The sequence below is a fragment of the Aedes albopictus genome, chromosome 2, assembly GCF_035046485.1.
Source record: "Aedes albopictus strain Foshan chromosome 2, AalbF5, whole genome shotgun sequence".
NCBI classification, from domain to species: domain Eukaryota; kingdom Metazoa; phylum Arthropoda; class Insecta; order Diptera; family Culicidae; genus Aedes; species Aedes albopictus.
Window position 1 is genome coordinate 356,019,617 of NC_085137.1, and position 13,519 is coordinate 356,033,135.

The following is a 13,519-nucleotide window of genomic DNA, read 5'->3' on the forward strand; positions in this document are numbered from 1 at the left end:
CTTTTTACCCAGTGCGTCTTTTTAGGCCGAAGGTATTCAATTGTACCAAATGCAAGCAGTTTGGTCACAGTGATAGCTTTTGCGACAACAAGCCCCGTTGTGGCAAATGCAACCAGGCTCATTTAGAGGACTCTTGCACACAGGAAGCTGAAAAGTGTAGCTACTGTGGCGGAGATCCACATGACTTGCAAGATTACCCGGCCTATAAAAGACGCATTAAAAATGAGAGTCGCTCTATCATAAGGCGCTCCAAACAGACATATGCGGAGATGGTGAAATCTTTTAAAACACCAGAATCCGTGTCTGAATCAGCTGTCCCAGTTGAAAATCCCTTTCACGAGTTGTCTTCTGATGATCAGGACGATGACGAAACTGATGAGGGTGGATCTTCTTCGGAGGTACACGCACCTGGAAAAAGGAAGTCATCATCTTCCCCGGGATTGCGCCGAAAGGTCTTTTTGAAATCTTCCCTCAAAAGTTTGCCTAATACAAAAGGAAGCGGAGTAAATTTAAAAACTCCGAACAAACAGGCCCCTGATTACTCAGTTCCATGCTGCAGTAAAGACCCAGTGAATCCGCCTCCGACTGTTAAATATACTTCAAAAAAAAGCATTCGACAAAGTAGCAAGAAAAAGGCTACAAAAGCTCCTCGAACTTCAACTAAACCTCCCAAACCCAAAAGAGGACTGCTAACTTTCAGGGTTCTTGTGGATCGCTTATATGATGCCATCGGCCTTCCGGACACACTTCGAGGCATTATTGATATTTTTATCCCAACAGTAGAAGAATATCTTCGGAATTTGACACAATCATGGCCCCTCCTTGCTTCGCTCATATCTTTCGATGGCTAATTCATCAAGTGAGGTGCAAGATATGATCACTGTGCTACAGTGGAACTGTCATAGTTTAAAACCTAAATTAGACTTGTTTAAGTTTTTGATTCACAACTCAGATTGTGATATATTTGCACTTTGTGAAACATGGCTCTCTTCTGAAGATGAACTCAACTTCCACGATTTCAACATAATTCGCCAGGATAGAGATGACCATTACGGGGGAGTACTCTTGGGGATCAAAAAATGTTACTCATTTTATAAAATTCCAATCCCGACTCATCCTGGCATAGAAATTGTCGCTTGCCAAATAAACGTAAAGGGTAAAGATCTTTGCGTAGCTTCCGTTTACATTCCTCCAGGTATTTCAATTAACCGCCGTCATCTTTGGAATGCAGTTTCTGCACTATCACATCCAGTTTTAATTCTGGGTGATATGAATTCACATGGTACTGGGTGGGGCGAGCCTTATGACGATCGCAGAGCGGCTATTTTCTATGATTTGTGCGACGATTTCACTTTGAACGTTTTGAATACAGGTGAAGTGACACGCATTGCATCCGACGGTAAAGAAAGTCGGCTTGACCTTTCTTTGGGATCAAGTTCACTATCATTCGATTGCTCGTGGAAGGTGATTGAAGATCCTCATGGTAGTGATCACTTGCCCATTATAACCACCATAAAACATAATTGCGAAAGGTCAGACGAGCCAATTCAGGTTCCTTTTGACCTCACTAGGAATATCGATTGGCAAAAGTATGCAGAAGCGGTATCTTTTGGGGTTGAATCATCCAATCCTCTCCCACCTTTGGATGAGTATCGATTCCTGTCTGAACTGATTTACAGAAGTGCATTAGAATCACAAAAACGACGCGTTCCAGGTGCAACCTTCAAAAGAAGACCAGCCACACTTGGCTGGGATGATGATTGCACTCAATTGTATCTTAAAAAATCTGATGCCTTCAAAGCTTTTCGTAGGCATGGCACCTCGGATCTTTTTCAAGAGTACGCAAAGCTTGAAAGACAACTGAGGAACTTGCTAAAAGCGAAAAAGCGTAGTTATTGGCGACACTTCATTGAGGGTCTCTCAAGAGAAACTTCGATGACAACGCTTTGGAGAGTGGCTCGCAACATGCGAAACCGCTCATCTTCTAATGAGAGTGACGAATACTCCAATCGTTGGATATTCAGCTTCGCGAAAAAAGTCTGCCCAGACTCAGTCCCAGCACCACCGATTTCTTGGGAATCAATCTCAAGAGACGGTTCTCTGGACAGACCATTCTCAATGCTGGAATTTTCTATAGCTCTTCTTTCATCAAACAATTCTTCTCCGGGACGCGATATGATAAAGTTCAATCTTCTTAAGAATCTCCCAGATATCGCAAAAAGACGATTACTAGACCTGTTCAATTCATTCATGGAGAACAACATCGTTCCGCATGAATGGAGACAGGTCAAAGTAATAGCTATTCAAAAGCCTGGTAAACCAGCGTCTGATCATAATTCATACCGCCCAATTGCTATGTTATCATGTTTAAGGAAATTGTTGGAAAAAATGATCCTATCGCGACTTGACCATTGGGTTGAATCGAATAACTTGCTTTCAAATACACAATTCGGGTTCCGCAAGGGCAAAGGAACAAACGATTGTCTAGCGTTGCTTTCAACAGATATTCAACTGGCCTTTGCGGAAAAGGAGCAATTGGCTTCAGTTTTCTTGGATATTAAGGGCGCTTTTGATTCAGTTTCCATAGAAATATTGTCAGAAAAACTGCACAATAGTGGACTACCCGGACTTTTAAACAATTTCTTGTATAATTTGTTGTCAGAAAAACATATGAGCTTCAATCTCGGACAACTGACAACTTCCAGAATTAGCTACATGGGCCTACCCCAAGGCTCATGTTTAAGTCCCTTGCTTTATAATTTCTACGTGAAAGACATTGATAGCTGTCTGGAAGGACAATGCACGCTAAGACAACTTGCAGATGATGCTGTGGTTTCTCTCAAAGGCCCACATGCAGAAATGTTGCAAAGACCATTGCAAAATTCTTTAAACAATCTTTCCATTTGGGCAAGAAATTTAGGGATCGAGTTTTCTCCGCAAAAAACTCAATTGGTTGTGTTTTCTAGAAAGCGGAACCCAGCCCAACTGAAACTCAATCTTTTGGGAATAGAAATCGACCAATCTTTGACTTCGAAATACCTTGGGGTCTGGTTTGATTCAAAAGGCACTTGGGGTACCCAAATCAAGTATTTGGTGCAAAAATGTCAACAAAGGATCAATTTTCTACGCACAATTACCGGAACATGGTGGGGTGCTCACCCGGAGGACCTCATAAAACTTTACAAAACGACTATTCTCTCTGTTATTGAATATGGCTCTTTCTGTTTCCACTCAGCAGCAAACTGCCACCTATTAAAGTTGGAACGAATTCAATATCGTTGTCTGCGTATTGCCCTCGGCTGCATGCACTCAACGCATAATGCGAGCCTAGAGGTCCTGGCAGGGGTGAAACCTCTCCAGAACCGATTCTGGGAGCTCTCACTAAGGTTACTTATCAAGTGTGGAGTGAGCAACACACTTGTGATTGAAAACTTCGAAGAAATGCTCACTCTGAATACTCAGTCAAAATTTATGAGAATCTATCTTTTCTACATGTCATCTGACATAAGCCTCCCAGGTTATAATCCACCTCGTGTACACTTCACCAATGACAGTTCCTCTGTTAAATACGATCTGTCCATGAAACAAGCTATTCATGGAATTCCAGATCAACTTCGATGTATATCTATTCCTCGCATTTTTAACGAAAAGTACCAACATGTCAATTCCTGTAAGAGAATCTTTACTGATGGATCTCGCATAAATGGATCCACTGGTTTCGGTGTCTTCAACGAAAATTCCACCGCCTTCCGCAAACTTCAGGAACCTTGCTCGGTTTATGTTGCTGAGCTGGCAGCAATCAACTTCGCTTTGGGGATGATTTCCAACATGCCCGTAGACCATTTCTTCATCTTCTCGGATAGCCTTAGTTCTATTGAGGCACTCCGGTCGATGAAACCTGTAAAACATCCATCTTACTTTCTTACAAAAATAAGGGAGCAGATGGGTACACTGGTCGAAAGATCATACAAGATTACCTTTGTATGGGTCCCCTCGCATTGCTCAATTTATGGCAATGAGAAGGCGGACTCTCTCGCAAAGGTGGGCGCTCAGGAAGGTGAGTTCTATGATAGAAGAATTTCACATGATGAATTTTTCCATTTTGTTCGCCAGAGTTCTCTTCAAAGTTGGCAAAATGATTGGCGAGATGGCCAGCTGGGACGGTGGTTACATTCCATTATTCCTAATGTTTCCTTGCGAGCGTGGTGGCATGGTTTGGATATAAGTCGAAATTTCATTCGCGTAATGTCAAGGCTTATGTCCAACCATTACTCGCTAGATGCGCATTTACACAGGATTAACCTCGCGTTGAGCAATGTTTGTACTAAGTGCGGTTCCGGTTATGATGACATCGACCACGTAGTTTGGCAATGCCCGGATAATGACGCCTCCAGAGCACTACTTTTGGATACCCTTGAGGCCCGAGGTAGACAACCCTTTGTTCTTGTGAGAGATGTGCTGGGCACTCGCGATGTCACTTATATGCTATGCATTTACGACTTTCTTCGTTTGTCTTGTATAAAGGTTTAATTCTCTTGTGTTTTCTCCCCCAGTTTTTTTTTCTCTGTTTTCGTCTTTGTGTTGTTCCTGGCCATCCGGCAGACGAAAAGCCCGCTACAATCTGGTGCTGAATCACTATGAAGACAACGAACACGCCATTACGATATACCTTCCGGATGAGCTTCAGAGAACCCTTACCCCCAGTCCTTACCACGCCCATCCTAAAAGCATATGTGACCCACTAATCTCGAGCTGCCACGAGTATCCTGGCTCCATCCCGTACTAACTATGTTGAATAAGAATCATATTTGTACATAAAATACAAAAAATGAGTTTTGGCTCCGCAAAGCGTTAAACGCGATTGAGCCCCAAATAAATGAACTAGTTAAAAAAAAAAAAAAAAAAAATTTTGCTCTTTTGATTTACACCACCAAAACCATCGTATTTATCCAATCTTCCTATTTTACCTGATAGAAGGATGTTTGAATATCCTAAATGTCATTTCGAACTGTCAAAAAATCGCACCGCAATGCCACACTGTGCGCGCAAAGAGAATTTCACCCGGGTGAATTCACCCCAGTGAATTTCTCTTTGTATGCTCAGTGCGGCACTGCGGTGCGATTTTTTGACAGTTCAAAATGACATTTAGGATATTCAAACATCCTTCTATCAGGTAAAATAGGAAGATTGGATAAATACGATGGTTTTGGTGGCGTAAATCAAAAGAGCAGAATTTTCATGCGCTGAGTGCGGACAAGCCTGCTAACAACCAATCACGCGCCTCACCCATCATGATGAAAACTGTTTCCAAATCGCGTATTTAGCCGCAAATCTGGTAGATGGTATAATTGTTTGCACCATAGATCCTGTCCAACACAGCTCTTGCAGCGCTACGATGCCGAACCCGCGGTTCTTCTGTTTATCGACTAGTATGCAGGTGCTCCCGATGAGGTTAAGAGATTTCCAGTTCCACGTACCGAATTCCCAATCGAAAGTCCCTTGTCATGGTTGGTGTCGTTTCGCATTCTTCTCTTGTTGATTTTTCGGTGCTTGTTGTTTTACGATTGGCTCGCAGGTCCTACCGACCCCCTAACCCAAGGAACTGGGCTTAGCTTCCCGGAATGGAACGCCCAGAGGATAATATTTTACCTGAGTCTAAACCATCCCCCCCTTGTTCTTTTTTTAATCAATCGAATAAATCAAGCGTACTTTTTGAAAACGGCACACTATATCACATTTTACAAACACATTTTTGCCACTTAAGGCAAAACTGGAAGCATTTTCTCATTTTTTCGGTTTTAGATTTTTTTATTAAATAACGAAGCAATATTTTCAAAGTCGGTTTTCATGCACATGTAGAGTATGGATCAAGGTGTCTTCTGAATTGTTTTGAGGTGGAAAATGTTAACCATTTTTGCAGAAACCATTTTTTTGTGAAATTTTGTTCAAAAATGGTTTCTGCAAAAACGAAAAACATTTTCCACTACAAAAAAAAATCAGAAGATACCTTGATCCAAACTCTACATGTGCACGAAAACCGATTTTGAAAATGTTGCTTCGTTATTTAATAAAAAAATCAAAAAACAAAAAGCGAGGAAATGCTTCCAGTTTCGCATTAAGCACCTTACGTGGTCTAACCCAAGGTGTAATTCTGGCCAACCTTTTCAGGCATTCATTTTCATTTGAAATTGCTCAAATACTCGTTTTCTTAGCTGCCTCTGGAAAAGAACAAACGTCAAACGTTAGCTGTTCATAAATCATACAGCCCCAAAAGAGGTATAAATCACTGCTTTAACTGAACTTTGCAACAATATGAAAAAAGGCAAAATTAGCTTCTTCTTTTCATAGATGCGTCCAGGAATGTTTGAGGTAATTCCTTAATCATGCTGACTTTGTATGTTGGGGGGAGATGTAGGGGAGAGGGAGAAGTAATTTTTGTATGAACGAAAATCTATGAGGAAGAAGAGCGGACTGAGATGATCAAACATGTGGTTAACGTTGTTTATGAACATCTCCTATTAGAATATTTACCTACAAGAATTTGCGCTGATGTTTGTGTCGTAGATTTCTTCCAGAGGCATCTTACAAAGTTTTTTAGCAGGGATTCCATCATCAATAATTCTTATCGAGATTTCTCACAGAATTGCTCCAGGGGTTCCTTCAGAAATTCTGCTTTCAAAATTTGTTACTATCCCTCTAGAAATTCTCTTAGGGTTTTTATAAGAATACTAGCGGTATCCAGCAAACTTTGTCTTGCCTTTGTCTTGTCTTGACCTTTCAAGTTTCTAGCCAAGACCAACTCCCCGGTCCAAATGTATGGAAGATCGATTTTCAAAAACTCTCAATTTTTCTTTTTTTTGCCTCATAAACCTTCCTTGGATGAAAATTACCCGAACAAAACTAAGACGACCAAAATCGGGTCTTCCGTTCGCAAGTTATGCGCGGTCCCACGTATGTCACTGCATTTTTATACATACAGATAGATAAAGCCTAAATCCGCAATAATTGGGAAACTGAATTACAGCTAAGTTATTCTGCAATGAATTCATGAAAATTGCTTCAATATGGACTGAGAACATACTAAGATGTGTTTAAAAAAAAATTTCATGTAAATCGGTACAGTATTTTTTGTTGTAGTTTTGAAACAGTGGAACGTGTGCAAATGAATTCAGCTAGTCAGTGTTGTAGCTTTTGAAATCGGCGATGGCAATTGCTGAAATTTTGAATACACAAACCTCTCAATATACATTCCTGCATTGGCAGAATTTTAAACAATTTGCAATATCAACAATTTTATAGTCTAAACAAGTTATGAAGCTAACTGTGATTTTGACCCTTCACACAGAATTTAGTGAACACCCATTATTGATTCGATTGCACTGTTGAAAGTACTATTCCAAATATCATGCAATTTGACAGGCATAATATGCACATAGTCAAATACCTTCTGTGGATATTTAATACAAATCGACAAAATTATTCAAACGTTATGAATATGCCTACATCGCACTTGAAAAATACGAATCCCAAGCAATACACATGTCATATAAGAGTTACGGCAACGCAAGTTTTGGTTATATAGAAGTTAATTTCACCTAATTCTAGCGTTGTGTTAGAATAACGTAAAATAAACTTCTATACTACCAAAACTTGCGCTGCCGTTACTCTTATACGACATTTGTGTTTCTTGGAATATCATTTTCAATTACTCACCCACATCAGCACTGGTATCTTTCATACCAGTTGATCAAAATAGATGAAAATTTGTAAGAAAGTGACTGTTTGTATATTATAACTGCTTAAGAAATTCCATCGTTATCCTTGCATATGAAAATTTGTCATAATTGTACAAAAAGCTTTAACGAATGCCATTTAGTTTTTGAGCTATGGTTGAAAGTTATGCGTCGATTTTTATGAAATTTAGCACATATAATAAACGTTAGAGTGGGTCATCGTTTATGTGGAAAATAGAAAAATTAAATAGTATCCCATCAGATCAAAGCTTTTTTGATCCCATTTCAGGACCCAAATAAGTGTGCAAAATTTGGGCACGATCGGTTATGTCTACGTTTTGCGCATCGTGTTTGAAGTTTGTATGGGGTTTTACATGGGAAAACACACTTTTTTGCATTTCTCTCATAACAAGCTCGATTTTTTCTTAAACCGTGTAACCGATGAAGTGAAAACATAGCCTAGGGTGTACCGAAAAAGTTTGTTGAAGACCGCGAAGTGATCTGATGCTTACGAAAAAATTTAAAGTGTCGGCATTGCTTGGCGAAACAGCATGATTTTGTTGCTATTGTTATTCCTTCACATGTTAAAACATAAACACATGCATGCGGTTCGTTGGTTATAACTATTTTCACAGGCATCGGATCGCTTTGCGGTCTTCAACAAAGTTTTTTCAGGACATTCTAGGCTATCATTTTACATTATCGGTTAAAAAGTTTCAGACAAACTTTTTCAACTTATGGCTAAAATGCAAAAAAGTATGTTTTCCCATACAAAATCCCATACTAATTTCAATTGCAATGCGCAAAGTGTAGACGCAACCGATCGTGTTCAAATTTTGCACAGATACTCAGGACCCGAAACGGAACCAAAAAAGCTTTGATTTGAGAAAACGGTTCCGATGACCCACACTAATGAACATACATCAAAAAGTTTTTAGTATTTTTTCTTACAGTTTTACCGATCCATTGCAGAGTTACAGCCGTATTTCTCCATCCAGATCTAATTTTTCTTGGGTTCTCCTCAGGAGCTCCGGCTGGAGTTCCACCAGTAATTCATACTGGTCTACTTGCAGGATTTTTCCCAAGTTTCTGTATCTCTTATGGAGATGTACTCAACAAATCGTGTAGGGATTTTTCCAATAATTCCTCCTAGAACTGATATGTTATTTACCCAGGAGAGAGATTCTTCAAGTGAGTTTTCAGAATTTCTTTTCGGGATTACTTTAGGATTTTTTACTGAGAACCTTTTAGAAATTATACCGTGAAACCATCCAAGGATTTCATCGGAGATTCTTTCTAATGACTTAAAAAAAACTTATAAATGCCTCCAGATGTTTGTTCAGAAATTACACTAGGGTTTTTGTTTTATTACCGTACGGCTTTGGGCCGAAAGGTCTCAGATTTTCATGAAAAAATTTCTACAGGCAAGATTCATGGAAATATTGGAAAAAAAAAATTGAGAAAAATTCTGGGTCGCCTATTTTTTCCGGAAAACTGTAAAAATGAAAGCAAATTTTCTCTGGAATCCAAAAAAATATATGAACATGAAAATGATTTCCACAAAATTTTCCGCCGTTGAGAATTGCATGATAATTCATAAAAAAAAGCCGAAAAAACTATGGCCGAACTCACGCAAAATTCTTAATAAAACTTTTTTTCACGGTGCTTTGTTGTTGAGTTATGATTTTTCAAAAAAATGGCCTATATGGCATATTTGGACATTTTTCTTAGAATTGGCCATAACTCAAAAACGTAAAAAAATGCATTCCAAAAATTTCAGCGACTGTGCTTGTGAATCAAAAAAATTGAACTAGAAAAAGTTTTCCACAACATTTTTACTGTTGAGGAAATTAGTAAAAAAAGCTGGGAAAACTATGCCCAAACACGTGGAAAATTCTAAAAAATATGAGAAGGGAATTACCTTCTCAAGAAGGTAATAGTTTTGAAGATACTTGAAACAGATCTTCAAAGTTTGATCAAGAAAACAAGATTTTTTTGAGGTTAACCATTATGTTAATGTAAGAGATTTTTATATTGAAAATTTATCCGATTGTTCCGCAAATTTTGATTTCAATCGTAATTTTATCTTCCACAATCCAAAATCGGATTAAACATGTTTTGGACAGCGATTCATTTTTGTTCGTAATTTTATGATTTTTAATTTTTGATTTTCCACTCGTATATTTTTTCTTGAAGCCTATTAAGGTTACCAATTAGACGAAAACATCATGAGATTGATGAAAAATTTTGATATTTTATATTGACATTTTTTTCCATGCCATTTCTTGGAAATCAGTTTTATCGTGCATTCAAATCTACTAAACCATTAACCCTAGTAGGATGTTGGGGTCAGTACAGGCACGCTGAGGCTGAACTTGCACTACGGCGTCGTGGTGCGAAATAACCTAATATCTTAGGAGGGTTAAACTATGATGAAATGGTGATGAAATAAAAAAAAAATTGTATAAATTGTTGCGGTGCAATGCAAACAAAACAATGATATATAGAATGTCACTGTTATTTTTTTTTAATTTAAACACACTTCACAAAATATCAAAAGCCATTTGCAGATATTCAAAGCAGTCCTTACCATCATCCATACATTTAAAAAGACAAAAATGCATGAACCCTCCTTGATACGGGTTTGGGCAAAAATAGAACCTGGTTATTCCTTAGGAGCTGATTATCAGATTATTCAAAGAGCACTTTCTGCCATTCTTCCTGAAAATCCTTCTGGTACTCGTCCAATAATTTCTCCAGGAGTTCCTTCTGGAACTTCGATCTACAATTCTTCCAAGAACTCAGAAGCTTTTTTTTTAATATTCTCTCTAAAATTGTCTTAAACTTTTTTCTAGCCTAGGAACTCCTCCCTAAAATCTTCAGGAGTTCCTTGTAGGAACCCTCCAGGAGTGCCTTCTACGATATTTTCTATATTACTTTCTGGCAATGCCCCCAAAGTTTTTCTTTTCTGGAATTTTTCCAGGCGTTCCTTGTAGGAATACTCCTGATCTTTTTATTTGGATTTCTTTGAATGTTTATTCTGAGGGTCTTATCTGGGACTGGGATTACTTGAGCAGTTCCTGAAGAAAATCTTGGATCCCAGGCCAAACTCCTAAAGGAATCCCTTAAAACCCTTTTGAAATATTTTCTAGAGTAAATCAATAATTAAAAGAAATCCATAGAAGGCAACCAATGTGGAATCTCCAGAAGGAACTTTTTAGGGGAATCTGCAACAGGAATTCTTGAACTCAGCGTTCTGGCCGTTATAGCCTAGACAATTCACCCACGAGCAAAAACCTTTACAAAATTTACAAGAAACATTTTCGTTAACTCTCATTAGCACCAATGACACATGTTGCTCATTTTACTGACATTTCACTAGATTTGCTGGTATGTCTGAAACATACTGGTAAAACTTGTAATTAGATGGCACGAAATGTTGCTAATTGACAAATTGAGGGATGAAATTTGTGGAAAAATCGCGTTCTGGTGGGATTCGAACCCACGACTCCGTATTTGCTAGACCGGCGCTTTACCCAGAAGCTTGAAGCGCCGGTCTAGAGGTTAAAGCGCCGGTCCAGCGAATACGGAGTCGTGGATTCGAATCCCACCAGAACGCGATTTTTTTCACAAATTTCATCCCTCAATTTGTCAACTAGTAACATTTCGTGAGTTCTAATTACAAGTTTTTCCAGTATGTCTCATTAGCATTTACTCAAAGTATTGCTCAACAAATCCACAAAAAACTGTAGTCTATCAAGAATTATAAGGTGGACAAAACCTATATCTATTATCACCTATTCCAATAGAAAACTCTATGGCAATAGAATTTCCTTCACGAAAAATTTCTGAACCGGTCGAAAATCGAACCCATCACCTTTAGCATCTCTCTCTCTCTTCCTGGCGTAACGTCCTCATTGGGACAATGCCTGCTTCTCAGCTTAGTGTTCAATGAGCACTTCCACAGTTATTAACTGAGAGCTTCCTCTGCCAATGACCATTTTGCATGCGTATATCGTGTGGCAGGCACGAAGATACTCTATGCCCAAGGAAATCAAGGAAATTTCCTTTTACGAAAAGATCCTGGACCGACCGGGAATCGAACCCGTCACCCTCAGCATGGTCATGCTGCGGAATGATGATGACCATATTAAATTCCACAAAAAGCACCAAATGTTAATCGATATTTTTTTCTATTTGCAGGTAATTACTTCACAACAATCAATGAATTATGATAAAATAATTTCAAAGATAAGTATAAACTTTTTTCACGGCTTATTATTTTCTGTTTCATATGAATGTCATTAGAAGAGCTCTTTTGGTAACACTAGTTTACAAAATAAAACGAAAGTCGTGAACTTCTGTCAACGACCAAAATTTTTGAAGCATAATTTAGCGCTGATTTCGAAACCGTGCTTCAAAAAATTTAAAGTAAAACAGTTTTTGAGTTTTAGCTCAATATTGAGTTTTACAACTTCTTAAAATATGGAATTTTATAAAATTCAAATATCTTGCGTTTTGTTCAACCAATTTTAAATCTTTTTCCATAAATTAAAAGCTGAATATAATACCATTCGATCATCTGAATACAGGTTTTGCGTCAGATTGATGAAATTCAAGATATTGGCGAGCTTTGGGGACAATCTTCTCAAATTTTAGCATAATTTCCAAAAATATATGAGGAAATGTATTTTTTTTAATGAGAAAAAACAATTTAGAAATTCTTTCTCAACTTTTATTTGATATATCATATGTAGGCGAGTTATTGTAAAAAATTTAGCACAATCAGAGCATTGATTACGGAGAATGAGATGTTTGAAGTGAGCGACATTGCTTAAAAATAGAACAAAAATCGATTTCAAATCATCAACTTTGTATGGAAAGTCGAAAAAAATTCCGCTCTACTGTAATTTTTTTCCTTCGCGTTTTCGAATTCAGGGCATGATTCTACACCAAAAACGATCATCAACTTACCGAGTTCAAAAATGCTGTAAATTAGTGTAATCAGAGGTAAAATAGTGTGGGCTTTGTGGCCGTGCGGCTAGAGACGTCAGTCATCTAGTCGTTTCGTAAGCCTCGGAGTGTGGGTTCGATTCCCGCTCCAGTCGGGGAAAGCTTTTCGTCAAACGGAAAATTCTCCACTGGGCCACTGGGTGTTTCGTGTAATGTCCGTTGTCTAATGTTAGTGCTTGTTCAGTCTGTACAACCTCTGGTTGAAGACGGTGTAGTGTCTTTTAAAATAACAAAACTTTATGCAATAAATGTTATTCTTGAGTAGTACTATTTCAACCGAAACGTATCAATTAGAATCGTGTGCGCCATAAATTCCACCGATTGCTCCCCTTATTGCCCATTACATCAATCATTGCGAAGTGGGTTATCTTTTCTCGTTCAAACCGAACCACCAACGAAGATGGTGGTACGCGACGATTGAGCTCCCTAAAAGGGCATAAGTACTGCCGGTTTCACCTCACATTTCCCGCTGCTATTAATGTGTGGCAAAACCATTTCACATTGAGTTGCGCCGCTGATAGTTGTGACTCGCGCCTAGGCCGAGCGAGCAGTCAGTGCGCAGACTGTCTCATGGTCGGCTGGTATCGTGCAAATTTATTAACGAAACGATAAACCCTACTAACCCAGTTCGGATCGGAACTGCACTGCAACTGCTCAGATGCCGGAGGAACAGCGCGATGGTGGTTGCAGTCTCGTGAAAAATGGAATCGAATTTATTAAAATAATAATAAAAAGCGAGCAATGGTCCAAAATGGTCCCTTGGTTCAACTCGT

At 38.7% G+C, this 13,519-nt stretch overlaps 2 protein-coding genes across 9 annotated transcripts in view; both read left to right on the plus strand.

The window, feature by feature from the left end:
- The window catches only part of LOC115263279 (serine-rich adhesin for platelets), a 552,542-nt gene that overhangs the window by 394,501 nt on the left and 144,522 nt on the right, over positions 1-13,519 (plus strand). The window lies entirely within an intron of this gene.
- Positions 1,477-4,903, plus strand: LOC134288313 (uncharacterized). The gene is made up of 2 exons (XM_062852793.1): positions 1,477-3,151; positions 3,411-4,903. The coding sequence occupies exons 1-2, from the start codon at positions 3,102-3,104 to the stop codon at positions 4,528-4,530; spliced, it is 1,170 nt and encodes a 389-aa protein (XP_062708777.1). The 5' UTR covers positions 1,477-3,101; the 3' UTR covers positions 4,531-4,903.

Bases quoted from the DNA above. Each gene is read 5' to 3' on its own strand.
- LOC134288313 (XM_062852793.1), top strand. From the start codon at position 3,102: ATGTCAACAAAGGATCAATTTTCTACGCACAATTACCGGAACATGGTG. The intron at 3,152-3,410 runs GTGCTCACCCGG...GTGTGGAGTGAG, and splicing joins AATTACCGGAACATGGTGGG to CAACACACTTGTGATTGAAA.